The 16070-nt window shown below is 39.0% G+C and overlaps 1 protein-coding gene across 1 annotated transcript in view; it reads left to right on the top strand.

Moving 5' to 3' along the window:
* Positions 1–333: 333 nt before the first annotated feature.
* rps6ka2 (ribosomal protein S6 kinase, polypeptide 2) overlaps positions 334–16070 on the top strand; it is a gene marked incomplete at its 3' end in the record, with an annotated part of 16710 nt that continues 973 nt past the window's right edge. The window contains exons 1-21 of the mRNA XM_080884079.1: positions 334–443; positions 2651–2767; positions 4042–4123; positions 4787–4867; positions 5699–5778; positions 6068–6174; positions 6258–6295; positions 6391–6533; positions 7342–7412; positions 7684–7772; positions 9402–9466; positions 12872–12974; positions 13167–13309; positions 13465–13587; positions 13866–13955; positions 14084–14242; positions 14469–14630; positions 14733–14809; positions 15080–15197; positions 15313–15369; positions 15747–15827. Of these exons, the coding sequence (XP_080740205.1) occupies positions 339–443; positions 2651–2767; positions 4042–4123; positions 4787–4867; positions 5699–5778; positions 6068–6174; positions 6258–6295; positions 6391–6533; positions 7342–7412; positions 7684–7772; positions 9402–9466; positions 12872–12974; positions 13167–13309; positions 13465–13587; positions 13866–13955; positions 14084–14242; positions 14469–14630; positions 14733–14809; positions 15080–15197; positions 15313–15369; positions 15747–15827 (2091 nt within the window). The 5' untranslated portion in view covers positions 334–338. The remainder of the gene's footprint in view (positions 444–2650; positions 2768–4041; positions 4124–4786; positions 4868–5698; positions 5779–6067; positions 6175–6257; positions 6296–6390; positions 6534–7341; positions 7413–7683; positions 7773–9401; positions 9467–12871; positions 12975–13166; positions 13310–13464; positions 13588–13865; positions 13956–14083; positions 14243–14468; positions 14631–14732; positions 14810–15079; positions 15198–15312; positions 15370–15746; positions 15828–16070) is intronic.

The raw sequence follows: 16070 nt of genomic DNA, 5'->3' as shown, positions 1-16070 counted from the left end.
CAAACCCAGCAGCACAGGTCCCGTTCATCATCCCGCTGTCTGCCTGCGTAGCTTTAAGCCTCTGTCACAACTCTGTCTGCGTGCTCGCCGGTGTCCACTGCAGCTAAGGGACACGGGACCGTCTGAGAAGCCACTGGAGGGACGAGAGGCGCATGCGAATGATGGGAAACCTAAAGAGCGAGGACCGCATTGAGGATGGACCAGTGATGAAGCTGCGAGACAAATAAACGAACCAATAAAAGATCCATTTCTACCCTAGGACCCCCGGCAGGGGACATGATTATCATTATGGGATAGATGCACAAAGGGGGGAGAGAGAGAGAAATCTGCTCGTTGCCATGGATACCAGCACGCGAAAATTCACGGTGAGGAGATGGTTTTCTATTTACCTGAAGAACAAGGCGGCAAGAAACAAAAACACCGCTGGGTTCTGCCAGGTGGAGGTGAGTGGCCTTAGCAGATCATTTGGACACAAATGCAAATATGTTTGCTGTAAGGGGGGCTGCATCACATTTGCACCATGTGCGTTTGTGGGAATGTAACAGCCCAGACACCAGCTCACATGTGCAGCAGACAGTGGACTGCGTGTGTGTGTGAACAGTCCGTGTGCACATGGGAATGATAGTGGAAAGAATGTATGTTATTTGGTTTGTTTTGGAGTGTTTCAGGAGTCACTGCTGCGTCGTTCTACAGCTGTTGCTGCTTTCTCTGGCCGTGGGGAAGCTAGAAAATAGAGGAATACGAAGGGAGTCACTGTGCTGTGACGGACATAGAGAGAGAGAGAGAGAAGTTGTATGGAAATATAGTCAGACAGAAACGCTAACGGGCAAACAAGCAACAAGGCAGGCAGGTTGATAGATAAATGGATACAGACAGATTGATTCAGCGGTCAGCCTCAGCAGTGGAGGTTTATTTATAGCCCAAACAAAGCAGCAGGGCAGAGAGAGAGGCAGTGAGTCTTTTGTTGCAGATCTACCTGAATGTTTTGGATATTAATGGAGCAAAACCTCACCTTATCCCTCCCTTTTCTTTGTAAAGGAGTGCTGATGAATCATCTTTATAGGCTACCGTTAACGTGATTGTTTTATTTTAGCAAATGCCTGCCTGCTTGAGTTTGTTTACCTGTCTAGTCGCCTGTCCCTGGAATGGGATGCTCTGATGCTCCATCAGGAGTAGGTGGAAATTACTCAGGCGACCTTGTTTAAGGAATAAACCAGCAATTAAAGAAAAGAAGGGAGCAGTTTGCTCAGTATGAGTTGAAACTTTCCAGCATGTTACAGTTGAAGCCAGGCCTTCAATGACCTCAAAGTGACTGGTGAAAAATCCCATTACAATAAGTTGGACTTTATATTTTTATGTGTGTAAATTAGCTCATGGATTGATTTGATTGAAGTGCATCAACATGCAAAATACTATATAATACAAACTGATATTTCAGTCACCCATTTATAATCCAATTCAGTTTTAAACAGTAAAATCTACAAAATGGCCGTTAAATATAACCTATTTTGCACATTTGCAAAAATGTTATCGTTTCATCTTCAAACTGGAAGAGATCTTCATCTCTTCATCTTACTTGAATCTATTGTACGTGTGTTGTGGGTTATAGATCTATATTCTTGCTATTCACTTATGTCAGTAATTGTATGGTTTTTAGACTTCCACTGTCTACACTGGTATGGCATAGTTCGTATTAGTCATTATTGTACTATCAAGATGAGAACCTTTCCTATGTTGTTTTCTTGATGGTACATCAATCTGGAAAATCAGACTGCAATTACCTCTGAATTCCTGATAGTTAGGAAAATAGTTTGGAGAAACCAGCTGTTTTATCCTTGCTATAATGACAATAACATTTGAAGGCTGTATTTATTTTTCATGACTTGCTTTGGTGGACGTTTCTGGTTTAAGGGGAACTGTAGGTGGGAGATGGCATCAAAAGACTTGCCGTCACTGGAGAAATGAGACCATGTGATTATTTTCAGCCTCATGTGAACGTTCAGTCACTCTGGCTCCCAGATCGAGGGAAGCATTTCTTTCTCTTATCAAACTATTCCACGAGGATGGGTTAGTAGCTGATCACAAGCTGCATTAAATGCATAAAAGGGTATGAAAATACCTCAGCCAAGTGATTCTTCAGGACAGACAGAATCTTATCATATACTAAAAATGAAGGTTATCTAACAGGTTTCATCAAACAAGTGGAGGCTAGAAGAATCGATTTATAACCATTACCCATATTTACCAAGTCCTGATAGTGTTTTGTACAGAATTACAGTATAAAAGAAGTTGCAGTGTATATCATATTGTCACAATATCCAGTCTAAGCCTTGCCTCTTGTTGAAAGTTGGTCATTCACTTCATTAAGCAAACTGAATAGGCTGAAAAAGGCAGCTTACACTATGCATGATTTCCAGTGACCTCAGCCAATATCTTGATAGCAATATAATGGCTTGTAGATGACTATCTATCTTTAGGTATGGATTTAATGAGTAATTATTACATTGATGGCCTTTTTAAATGCACATTGAGGTTATAGGGACACAATTTAATCATTGCTCATATGTTGTAAAGTGTAATTTATTAACTCGTTTAAATCTCACCTTAACCCTAATCTACCAATAATGACTTCTATCTTTTCTTTCATCAGGATGACAGTGTACTTAAGGAGTTTGACATCAGCCACCATGTTAAGGAGGGCTGTGAGAAAGCAGACCCTTCACAGTTCCAACTGCTTAAAGTGCTGGGACAGGGATCCTATGGAAAGGTACAATGTGCAACCATTTACTTACTGCAGCTTTAAGGCTTTAATCTGATAAAAGTGATGGGACACTGACCTTACGGAAAATATCAGTGTTGACAATAAAAAAACATAAATAACCTTAAAAAGTCTAGAAGGTCACCTCTGAGGCTACATGTATTTGGTATAATGATCATGTTAATATTTTTTATTCCTCTCGGTTTTATTAGAATATGTGGACTTCTCACTTGATGATGCCCAAAAGTAAGTGCACATTCGTGTGACTGTTGAGCACTTCATCCAGACACCATCAGCATTAATATGCTGCTGTAATTGCCTCCAGTCCTGTGGGAAGTATTTCCAAGATAGCCTGAAACCACACTGCAGGAATTTGCTCCTGCTCAGACACCAGAACGTTAAGGTCAGACAGTGATGTGGTGCAATATGGTCTGCCTCGCAGTCAGTGCTGCAAGTCCTCCCAAAGGTGTTGGATTCAGTTGAAGTGAGAGGTCTGTGCAGATTGGTCAAAGCTTTTCACACAAACTCAAGAAATCGTGGGGGGTTTTTTGTACTTGCTTTATGCTATTGAAAAGAGGCGAGCATTTCTTAAAATGCAACTGTAAAAAAGAAAGTGCACTATTGTTCAGTCCACTTAGAACTAAGGTCCTGCTTAACTCTAAAAAACTAGATTCAAATGAGCCAGGAGATGTCCACTTACCTTTTGGCACAGTGAATATATGCGTGTCTGATTTCAGTGCCGCAGCTGATTATGCTTTACCAGCCAATCATCTGCTAATGATAAGCCATCTAGTTCTAATTATCTGTAGATTAGCTGCCTTGACAACGGTTTCACAGATCACCAAGTTTATTTAAATTAGTAAAGGCTCACTGATTTGTTAATGTTACTGTAGATTAGAGATCGGAATGGGCCTTACATGAAACATCAGCAGATGTTGGCATGTGGCTGCCGTTTCCAAGGCTGCAGGCATGGACAAAAGGTCACGTCACAGTGTGGCTTAGACAGCATGTTTACATAGCTTGCTATATGTCTGCTAAATTATTGCAGACCTTGTTTAAATCGTAGCTGTTGTCTCTGTTGCACCGAAACCACATTGATGTGGCTCTTTTATGTAACGTGATGGTAACTTGCTCCGGCTTGGTAACCTACAAAGGGTGAATATAGCATTTTTAAATGTTGTGAAATATAAATGACAAGTTTGTTTTTTTTCTTTTGTTTCAGAAACGTCACTACGAAAGAACAGTTGCACAAAATGTGATGTTTATGGTAATTATCATTGCAGGTGTTTCTGGTTAGAAAAATAAGAGGAGTGGACAGAGGACAGCTATATGCCATGAAGGTCCTGAAGAAGGCAACGCTAAAAGGTGATTTAGTGCAAATACACTTGGCATATTGCCCCATTGGCATCATTTCAAATAGTAATAATAATTTTTTTTAAAATTTCTTTCAAACAAAGCCCTTTTGTATCATGTTCTTGTTATTGGCTATATTTAAAGAAAGAAACAAAACAAGCACAGCTCCACAGAGGATTGGATCTGAGTCATGGTCATTTGTTAAAATTATTATTGGTTTAGTAGAGGAGCAATAGATATATCATTGCCCAAGTTCTCACAGTGCCCTACATTCAAGGGGATTTTGGGTAAAAGAGGTTAGTTTGTACTTTTGATTCAGATAAACTGTTTTGCGTCAGCCGAGATTATTGTAAACAGGGGTGTACTGTAAAAGCAGGTTCAGATGTCATGTGCTGATTTAATGACTTTGTACAAGCCTTAATCCTCTTAACCTGCACCTCTGGAATCTAAAGAGTTACACTGTCATCTTGTCAAGCAGACAGATGTTGCAATAACACTGTTATTGTGGTTTTCATTTCACTATAAACCAGCTACACTGGATTTAATTTACCTTAATTTCAAGGAAATGCATTCTTATCCTACATAACACGTACTCGTGTTATTAGACTTGTGACATTTTACAGAATGAACTGGCTGAAACTTCATTAAAAAGACTGCCTTCTATCTCCTACTCAGTTCGGGATCGTGTGCGATCGAAGATGGAAAGAGATATACTGGCTGAAGTGAACCACCCATTTATAGTTAAACTTCACTATGGTGAGTATGAATTACTTGTGCTTTTTCAGCATGTATGTGTTGGAATCTATTGGCCTTATACATGTAGAATGATACATAGTGTTAATAGTGAATGTCTGGCCATTAAACATGGCCTAAGATTTGAAGTAATCAGGTCAGCATATGTACAAGTAATAAGGCAAAAACTCAGATTGCCCTAAATGCTCTATTTCAGAGTTTTTTTTCTTTTCTTGGTTGTGTGCTGTTTTCCGAATAGCATCCACTTAAAGGGAAAATTGAGTTTAAGTAGGGGAAAGAAAGCTGAAGTGGCTTATTTCAGACAGTAGATGAACCAAGGGTTAGTAGTAAAGCCCAGTACAGGGCAAATAAGGATATTGTTGAACTATGAATCATGCAAAGCTACTTTAATAGAGTTAAGGAATAAAGGTGTGGAACCAGAAATGAGCATAGAAAAATTGTGTTGGGTAAGTCATTATTTGTTTAATAAATGTTGTTTAGCGTTGGTCTATATTCCTCGTCCCTGTAGTTCTAAATCAACAGCTAGTGTCTGTTTAAATGGGGCTGTGTGCTGTTGGGGGACTTCAGCGGGGCAGTTGACTAATTAGTCATTTTGATCTGTTACACAAAGACAAGGTGACATTTCACAAGTCATTTTTCTCATTGCATACATGTTCAAAAATGAGGGAAGTCATTGTAGTCTGCCCTTATTTGTATCTATACACAACTGCAGATAAATGTGCAGACTGTGCACAAAATAATAGAATACTTTATAGTCCTCAATACAGCAATTAAAGCCTCAAGACGTGTTTAACTTGCATTTCTGTTTGTGCATGTACTTATGTATTTGTGTAGCCTTCCAGACAGAAGGGAAGCTCTACCTGATCCTGGATTTCCTCCGAGGAGGAGACCTTTTTACTCGTCTGTCCAAGGAGGTAGGCTTCCTGGTTCAAATCATAATCCACTTCTCACTGTTTGTTATGGGAAGGTGTTTGTATAACTCCCACCATTCGCCTGTGAAAGAGATCAAAGACAGTCATTTTTTTTGTACTTTAAAGGAGGCACACATATTGAGACAATGTGCCATAGTTCGGTTGGCTCTGGTGAAAAGCGAATTTCATAGGAGAGAGCTCAAAAACAAATATGTGAATCAATAACAGACCAGTTTCCCCTTACTTTTCGTTTTTGCACATTATATTTAATACATTTGTTCATTTGTACTAGGTAATGTTCACAGAAGAGGATGTGAAGTTTTACCTTGCAGAGCTGGCTTTGGCCTTGGACCATTTACACAGTCTGGGGATCATCTACAGGGATCTCAAGCCTGAAAAGTACTAGCTCATAAACATCCCTTTTATGCATTTTAGAAAAAATATTTCGATGCTGATTTTAAAGTTCTCTTCTCCCTCTTAAGCATTCTTCTGGATGAAGAAGGACATATTAAGATTACAGGTCAGTACATCTGACTGAAAACTGTAATACTCTGCTTTTCTGTCTCTATTTGTCTTTTGACTATGATCCCCTTTTGTCTCTGTCTCACTATCCAGACTTTGGCTTGAGTAAGGAAGCTATTGACCATGATAAAAGGGCTTATTCCTTCTGTGGAACAATAGAGTACATGGCTCCAGAGGTTGTAAACAGGAGAGGTCATACACAAAGCGCTGACTGGTGGTCATTTGGCGTGCTTATGGTAAGTCTTTTACTTTGATAGTCTCTCTACACTTCTGACATGCATGACTAATTTTCCTTCTGAGCATGCAGTCACTCTGCTGGCTTGTATGTTTTATCTAATAATGAATTAACTACAAACTCAGTTCTTAGATAATATGCCAGTGCACTGATTTCTTCGTTTAGCTTTCCTCTGGCAGTAAAACAACTTTAATTACTGTATCTGGCAGATTAGGTCCCATTATTTTCAGCAAACGTGCATCTGCTGGATGCTGCTTGTTTCGCTAGCCTGGTGTCTTACTTTACTAATACTGAGAGGTTAAACATTCACTGACAGCTGGCAGCTACATTAGGTCACCAGGGGAAGATGTCAACCCTGTCTGCCCTTGTCTGGTGTTAGGAATGTACTGATATTAAAATAAACAAATAAATAGCCGAAGATTTCTCAATGTGCTGTAGAGATATTGAAAAGTAAAAGAGATTACTGAAAAAAAGAGAACTCCTTCACATTGTAATCCAATCTTTAATGTGGGTGAATACCATTGGGTGTGGCAAAGTCTATTATCAGGGTGCACAGTAGGTTAGGTTTGTTACAGTGTTAACCAGTGTATATCTTTATTTTATGCCTCTCAGCCTTTTCCAGTTAAATGTGATTTAGGTCATGGTATTATGCGTTAATTTCAACAGCTTTGTTTCTGATTTGGCCCGTTTGCAGTGGAAGTCAAATGACTAATAAAATTTGAAGCAAGCATGCTAATGAGATAATCCACCTCCACAGCTTCCATTATTGAGCGGACGTGTTTTGACAGTTGTTTCGTTGTGTTTTCCAGTTTGAAATGTTGACGGGATCATTACCCTTTCAAGGAAAAGATCGGAAAGAAACAATGGCACTTATTCTAAAGTAAGACTAATTATTGTTGCTATTTTATTGAACCTTCACATCTTTTGCAGGATGTAATGTTTAAAAATTCTTATCTGTTTCCCATTGTCCAACTGCATTTCAATTATCTATATTGTATCTTTGATTTCTGAGGGTTGCTTTATAGGATAAGCTGCTTATATAAATCTGCAATTATTAACCTCAAGAGATCCACTATACCTGAATGAACATAAAAATAAACTGTCAGCAGACATAAACATGCATAAACCTGTTTCTTGGCTTGTGTGTTCAGGGCTAAGCTGGGAATGCCACAGTTCCTCAGTCCTGAAGTGCAGAGTTTATTAAGAGCGCTCTTCAAGAGAAATCCTGCTAATCGACTTGGTATGTATAAAAACCTTGAACAATGACAATTAAATGTGTTTTTAGAATAAATTTAGAAACTTAAACATCAGCAGTTTGTGTCCATTTGGATAACTTTTGAAGTCACTTCTTATTTTACACACTCTCTGGTCTCTTGTAATAGGTACACCTAATTAGCACCTCATTTGGGCAAATATTTTAGCAATTCAGCAGCAAATTGCATCACATGTCACATGTTTGGCATGTAGACATGGTCAGGATAACCTGCTGAAGTTCAAATGTGGCATTAGAATGGAGTGAAAGGTGAGCTGAGTGACTTTGACTGTAGCAGGGTTGTTGGTGTCAAATGGGCTGATCTGTATATTTCAGAAACTGTTCTGATCTACTGGGATTTTCCCACATGTTTAGTGAGTGGCAGCTCTCTGAGCAAAAATGCCCTGTTGATGTAGAAGAGCATGAATGAATATACAATACATTGAACCACATGGGCTACAGCAGCAGAAGACCACACCTCATGCTGCTCCTGTCAGCTAGAACAGGAAACTGAGGATATGCTCACCCAACTAGACAACAGAAGCCTGGAAGAAAAAAGTTTCCAGGTCTTATGAGTATCAATTTCTGCTGCAACATTTATATGACAGGGTCAGAAATTTGTTTACACATGAAAGCATGGGTCCATCCTGCCTTGTAGGAGGGTTAAGGCTGCTTATGATGGTGTAATAGTGTGGGGCATATTTTCTTGGTACATTTTGACCCCTTAGTATCAACATATCACATTTACCTGAATATTGTTAATGACCATGTACATCCCTTTATCCCTTTATAGTGTACCCATCTTCTGATGGCTGCTTCTGGCAGGATAATGTGTCGTGTCGCAAAGCTCAGATAATCAAAAATGGTTTCTTGAACATGACAATGAGTTCACTGTACTCAAATGGCCTCTATAATCACCAGATTTCAATCCAATAGAGCACTTTTGGGATGTGGTGAGACGGGAGATTTAGAGCAATTGTGTGATCCTATCTAAATCTCTGAGGAATGTTTCCATCACCTTGTTGAGTCTGTAGTGTGAAGCATTAAGAAAATTCTCAAGGGAAAAGTACCAGTACTAACAAGGTGCTAATTTGGTTTAAAAAAAAAAAATCTATTCATATTACAAATGTACCACATATAACACTAGAAATGATACTTTGTCCATTCATGGTTTACAAGAAATTCACCTGCTAAATTCATGATCATTTTAACAGTGATTTAAATGCAAGAGTGAGATAGCTCTCAAGAGCCTTAAAAAAATCACTAAGGGAAGTCGTCGCCCTGAAAACAGCTGTTTGACCTGTTGCCCTGTGGTAGATGTTACATTTCCACCAAAATAAAGGATAAATAGATTAAAGAACAGTTTTTTAAATGCACCATGGCATGGCGGATTTATTTATTTATTTGTAGTTTTTACTCCTTCATATCCATAATTATTTATTATCTTCAACTGAAAGGGTTTGTTTTACTGTGTGAATGATTGTTGAAGTGTGTGAATTGATTTTATTTTGGAGGTACATGCGGATGTAGCATTTCAGTTTTATTACATCTTGTGATTTAATGACAATAAAAGGCATTGCGGTTGATTCTGATTCTCTTAATCTGTGTTACTTATAGGTGCAGGACCAGATGGAGTAGAAGAAATAAAAAGGCACCGCTTCTTTGCATCAATAGACTGGAATGTAAGCATAATTTATTAAGAGTATTCTGCAATATAGATATTTGGGTACTATAAACTTGTATTATACCATTATTGTCTTATAACCACTGTCTTTCTCACATTTACGAATAATAATAATTTCTTACTGCATCAACTACATTGCTGTTGTAGTTTTAAAGTGCAGTAATGAGATTATTGACCTGAGTTAAACTTAAAATCAGCATCACATGGATCAGGTTTACTTGGTCAAGACAACTCCTCCTTCACTTCCTCAAGAGTTGTCCATAGTCACGGCACTTTAACATGCTCATGTGATGTTGGTTAGCAGCAAAACCCCAAACTTCCTTTTCTGTCCATCTTGCCTAACTTTTTTTGCAACTAATCTTCTTATCTGTAAAAGCCTTTGTCTCAGAAAGTTGGCTCATGTGCAAATGTTTTCACTAAAGTCTTTATCCTAACTATCTTTATCTAACCTTGAGACCTCAGCTCCTTTGGATGTACAGTGAAAAACAATTTGCCCCCTTGGCGTTCTTCAAAATGCAAGCTGTGCTTATTGCATGTTAGAAAACAAAGCCCTCCTACACTATTTGTGGGCTGAAACATTTGTCAACAGAAGCAGAAAAAATATTCATGTCATTTTTATAAATTTGAAGATTGCATTTCTGATAGGGCTATTTCATTCCCATTCCATTCATCCAGCATTACTTTAAAAAAGTGACACATATTCGTGTTGGTTACACACCACCAAGCCTGCTGGCTGCCATAAAAGGGGATTTGGTTTTTCTCTCTCCTTTAAATCAGTTTTAAAAGCAGAAATCTCAGCAAAGCAATCATAGACTCATTTGTTTTATTGATTGTAATCATCCTCCCTATAAATATCTGCTCTGATCTCTTAAAGCACCCTTCCTTTTTAATCACAGATGTTTGGAAGGCTTGGGACTCTCATTTATCTGCTTTTGTGAATTATGGCGCTCTTATTTCTATCAGAATCCACTATCATCGGCTTTACATGCTCGCTAATCTCTGCCCTCACCGCGGGTTCCCATTGCTGCCCTCCTCACTACATTACTACCTGCTCACTTCCACACAACATGCTCCCATTTACACATGGTGTTGCTGGCTTGATGTGACAACTGTCAGTAAGAGGCTTATGCTCTATTCTGCACTATGCTAATTAAATCACTGTACTCTATCAGGCAGAATGATTCCACATCATTCATCAGAACCTTTTCTGACTTTGCGGTCTTAGCCTTTCTTTAATGTCTTGATCTTTGAAATAGTAAAGATTTGTAGCCTCATTTTCTCAACACTATCAAATGAAAACCAAATACTCAAATGCATCAACACTTCCCAATTTCTAATAGTCTCTGTTGGTTACTTTCCATGTATGCTAGTAATAGGAACCCAGAAAGATTGTTCCCTTTAATGGGCACTGCAATGGTGACATCTGCAGGCTATACTCAGTATTACAGCAGGTGCCTTTCTGCTGCTGTATAATAGCTATACAACCAGCCACCAGTCTTTACTTCATATTAATTTTTTATAATTTTTTCCCATTAGTGGATATTCACATTTATTCAGAAGTCCTGAGAGGTGTTTCAAGATAGGTGCCAAGTTGCAGCACTTGCTTCTAGAAGGACCTTGTTGTATTCTGTCACATTCTAATTTGCTCTACTTTTTTCCTTTTTTTTTTTTTTTTAACTTCGGTTAATGAATAATTGAATATGATAGTCAGTGAAGAGCAAAATATATTGTATGATGGATGGTTGCGTGGTGGTTAGCACTGTTGCTTGAGTTCAGCTCCACCATCTGGGTGGGGCTTCTCTGTGTGGAGTTTACATGCTCTCCTTGTGTTTCCGTGGGTTCTCTCTGGTTTTCTTCCACACTCCAAAGAATGCAATTATTGGGGTAATGGATGATTTGAAGTTGCCCATGTGAGTGTGAATGGTTGTCTGTCTCACTGTGTTAGCCCTGCGATAGACTCCCCCACAACTCTGACAAGGATCAATCAATCAATCAATCAAGGCTTTATTCGCCACGTGCAGGTTGCCCTGCAGTGAAATAGGACCCCCCACCCCCCCAACCTTACACACACAACACAGACATCACATGGGGATACAGGTCGGAGATCGGTAGCATTACAGAAAAAAAATACTGAAATAAACACTACAATGGGAAAGTACAAGAGGAAAAAAAAGAGGGGCTCAGACCCGTCGTGTTCCCAGGAGGGAACAAGCATCGAAGGCATTTGGAAAGAGAGGGGGGATGAGTGTGTGCATATCAGTGTATATGTATGTGTGTGCGTGTCCAGAGTTCAGCTGAGACAGTGTCCTTCGCCCTGCTAGGCTAAGTAAACAGTCTTCCAGCCAACCCAGGTGGCCTTGCATGGAATGGGAAGGAACAGACTAAACACAGTCGTTATCAGGGTGTTTTTGTTTGGCTCCAGCCTTGCGACCGCAACTGGCGCCGAAAGGGTATCCGCATGAAGTGATGGTGCTGATGTAATCCAGTCTGCACTCAGAGATCTTATTCTGAGTATTCACAGCAGCCGTAAGCCTCTCCAAGATCTTATCCATGCTGCACTCAATGAGGATAAGCAGAAGAGTTGAATGAATGGATGAATGAATGAATGAATGAATGAATGAATGAATGGATGGTGTAACAAGTGCTACAGTTTTGCACAGTGTCTGTCTGCTAGCTAATGGTACAGTGGCTGTACCCAGTGAGGAAAAAATGATAAAGTGGGATAATATCACTCGAGACAGAGAAAGGTATAAGAAAAAACAGGAAGATGAGAGATTATTTTCTAAGGTAAGGACTCCTTAGCAAGTCATATTATAATATGACAAAATAAAGTTGTCCTAAATCATTTTAATTTTTTTTAATTGGATATTGGATCTGTACATACATTGTCTGGATATTTCCAATTCTGAAACTATATTACAAGAAAAGTCCATGTCAATCAAAGTATATACTTGACTGTAAGGGCAGGCTAAACTGGGAAGTTTAATGGTTACAGTGATGAACTGGTGAAGGGCAGACTTATTCATAGAAAATGCTCTTAAACTGGTTGTTGTTCTCTTTTCTTTTTTTTTTAATTGTTTTAATTTGTAATATTAAAAAATATTTTACAACTTTTAATTGTTTAGTATAGCACTTTGGGCAACTATTTTTCCGTGTTTAAATAAATAAATTTTACTTATTTGTCTTATTTGTGTGCAAACCTAGCAAACTTGTGGACTATTTTTTATCAGATCTGACTGAAATAATCATTTCCCCCCCCCCAAACACGCTATAGTCAAAGCTTATACATCGTGTTTTCTTCTGACTTTTATACCTCCTTTACAGATCATGTGTCATTTGTGTTGAATTCAGCTGCTGGTGTAACAGTATTCCAATTTCTCTGGTTTTTTTTGCTCATTCATAGAAGCTGTACAAGAAGGAAGTGAGGCCTCCTTTCAAACCAACCGTTGGCAGACCTGAAGACACTTTCCATTTTGACCCTGAGTTCACCTCCAGAACACCTACTGGTAACTAAAGCATGTAGACACACATGCAAATACAGAATTAATGTATAGGTTATAGGCGACTGGGTTCAATGAGGAACAGAAAAAAAAAGAAAACTACCATACTGATCAATCGTTTTTACTAAACTTTAATATTTCTAAAACACTGTCAAGCACTCTGCAGACGTTTGGTTCAATGTGTCTTGGGATATCCAGATTCTCCAGGCATCCCTCCCAGCGCGAACACACACCAGTTGTTTCGTGGTTTTAGCTTCGTTGCAACTAACCAAACTCAGGAGTCCAGTGTTGCTACAGTAGCGGCCACTCCTCAAGAGCTGAACATCAACCCCATCGCACAGGTATACATCTAATTAAATCACAGACTAGCACACAGTTTATGTATTTAGGTTTCTGACCTTTCCAAACATTACCTCAAATAAATTCCCTGTCAGCAACTACATAAGTCATTTAATGTTGTAGTGTTTGTGCACCTGATTATGTGTTTTCTACATAGCATCTCTGTGGTGATCTGGCCTTCGGTGATGTTTATGATCTGAAAGAAGAAATCGGACACACGGGAACCTCTGTCTGCAAAAGATGTCTGCACAGAATTACTTCAGTGGAGTATTGTGTGAAGGTAGGGGACACTTAACCTGAACTGCAATTTATTTAAATACACTATTGATTTACTCTTTGCCTTTAGAGCCTCAGCAGTAATATTCTTTACTATGATGGTGTTGAATGTAAACAGGGCTATTTGTTAGCTTGTGAAATGACTATTTGGGGCTGCTTACATATTAAAATAAAATGTAGTCAAACTGGACAAAACTTGCATGCTTCCTGAGCTGTAACTCAGAGTTAGTTACAAATCACTGGTGATCCATCATGCTAATATGCTGTGCACATTTATGTCAGATTATTGACAGAGCGAGGAGAGATCCGTCAGAAGAGATTGAGATTCTGTTAAGATATGGACAGCATCCAAATATTATTACCCTGAAAGATGTAAGTACAGCACATGAGCCTGCAGAATAGTGATTTTTAATTTGCATGTAATTTTTCCTAAGCATTTTTTCTTTTTTTTAAAAAGATATTTGTTTGTATCTTTCTTCTGCATTCACCTTTACCTATAGGTGTTTGACGATGGCCAGTGTGTGCATCTGGTTCAGGAGTTACTGAGAGGGGAAGAGTTGCTGGACAAAGCTCTGATGCACACAAATTTTACTGAGAGAGATGCATCAGACATCATGTGCGCTCTGACCAAAACTGTGGAATATTTACACTCACAGGGGGTAAGCTGGATGAAAGGAGGGCTTAAAAATCAATCTTTGAATTCAGGTGGGGCGGTTCAGTCCCAGTGTCATAACATAGTGCATATACATTGCCAAAGCCCCATAACTTCAGAGGTCATTAACATCAGCACAAAAGCTGTGTGCTGGGAGCTTCAATGGCAATGTCCATGTAGTATATTTATATGTATGCACATTATTAAGGCTTAATGGTGACTATTTTTTCCAGGTTGTACATCGAGACTTGAAACCCAGCAACATCCGCTATGCAGATGACAGTGGACTCCCAGAATGCATCAGGATATGCGACTTTGGTTTTGCCAAACAGCTCAGAGCTGAAAATGGTTTGCTGATGACTCCCTGTTACACAGCTACGTTCATGGCTCCTGAGGTACATCAGCAGTCATTACAAGGTGCATCTCAGTATCACTTATACAAATTATTTAACAGATATCTGTGAGTGGTTTTCTTTGCTTTTTTTGTATATGTGCAGATTTTGAGGAAACAGGGTTATGATGCAGCCTGTGACATCTGGAGCCTGGGGATCCTGCTCTACACTATGATAGCTGGGTGAGTTTATAAGGTCTTAATACAACTCACACTCACAGGTTGTGATACAGTTCAGGTGTAAACTGTATGCAATGTTGCAATTTTCTTCAAAGACTCCTGCAACAGCAATAAACAGCATGTCTAAATACACCCCCCCCCCCCCCCCCCCCGGTGAAATAACAGTGAGACAATAAGAGAAAATGTCTCAAATCGGAGGTCATGGTTTTCTGGAGTCATGCATTTTTTATTAGATTGAATTGCTTTCTGTAAGTGGGCATTGTTGTTGGTCAGTTTCAGCCCATTTGCCAGCAGTCCCGAGGACACAGCAGAGGAGATTCTGGCTCAGATCGGCTGTGGGAAATTCATTATCACAGGAGGAAACTGGGAGCTGGTGTCAGAAGCAGCCAAGGTTCAAACATCTTAATGCTTTCTGATTTGCATAAAATGGAAATGTTTGCCTCTAGCATCGTAGTATCAGTGCAGAACAAATATATTAACCATTCATGTCCCCATTTGTTTAACAGGATATCGTGGTTAAGATGCTCCATGTGGACCCCCACCAGCGTCTGACTGCCCCACAGGTACCATTAGTCCATAACATAAACTGGCCTGTCATATGGCATATTGTGCTATTAGTATAGTGCAGGTCCCACCTTGACAGTTTTTTTCCATCATGATATAATGAATATGCTATAGATATAAATTTTATTAATTTAGACAAAGCAATAGATTACAAAAGTGTATACAAACTGAAATTTTACATACATATCATTTCCTTTAGCCCAGATGTACACATATGCACTGAGCCTGATGTTCATACCACGACAGTATATCATGTGTTTGACTATATACCTACACTGTTTGCAATACTACAGATGTATCATGGTTGTGGTGTTACCACGTTATATACATTATATACTTTCAGAGCTGATATCAGTTTTACTGTGATGCTTTTCAGGTTCTTCGTCACCCCTGGATTGTTGAGAGAGACCAGCTCTCTGACAAATGTCTCACCAGACAAGATCCACTCATTGTCAAGGTCAGAGCCTTTGTACTCTATGTAATTACAAATACAGATTACTATAGAGATAAGCATATTATCCCCTGTATCGTGCTAATATAGATGGAAAAATCACTTATATATCTATTGCTCAATCTAAAATCTTCTAAGGAGACCTCCAAAGAAAAGTGGATGTTTATAGTTTTTTGGGGTGGGTATTTTTATACTGTAGCTCCTACATTTTATGCTATTAATGTTTTGAGTTTGTAAGACTGCTACCTA

This window comes from Rhamphochromis sp. 'chilingali' (genome assembly GCF_963969265.1).
Source record: "Rhamphochromis sp. 'chilingali' genome assembly, chromosome: 6".
Classification (NCBI taxonomy): Eukaryota; Metazoa; Chordata; class Actinopteri; order Cichliformes; family Cichlidae; genus Rhamphochromis; species Rhamphochromis sp. 'chilingali'.
Note: the sequence above shows the minus strand (reverse complement) of the source record. Positions and strands in the feature narration are given on the sequence as shown.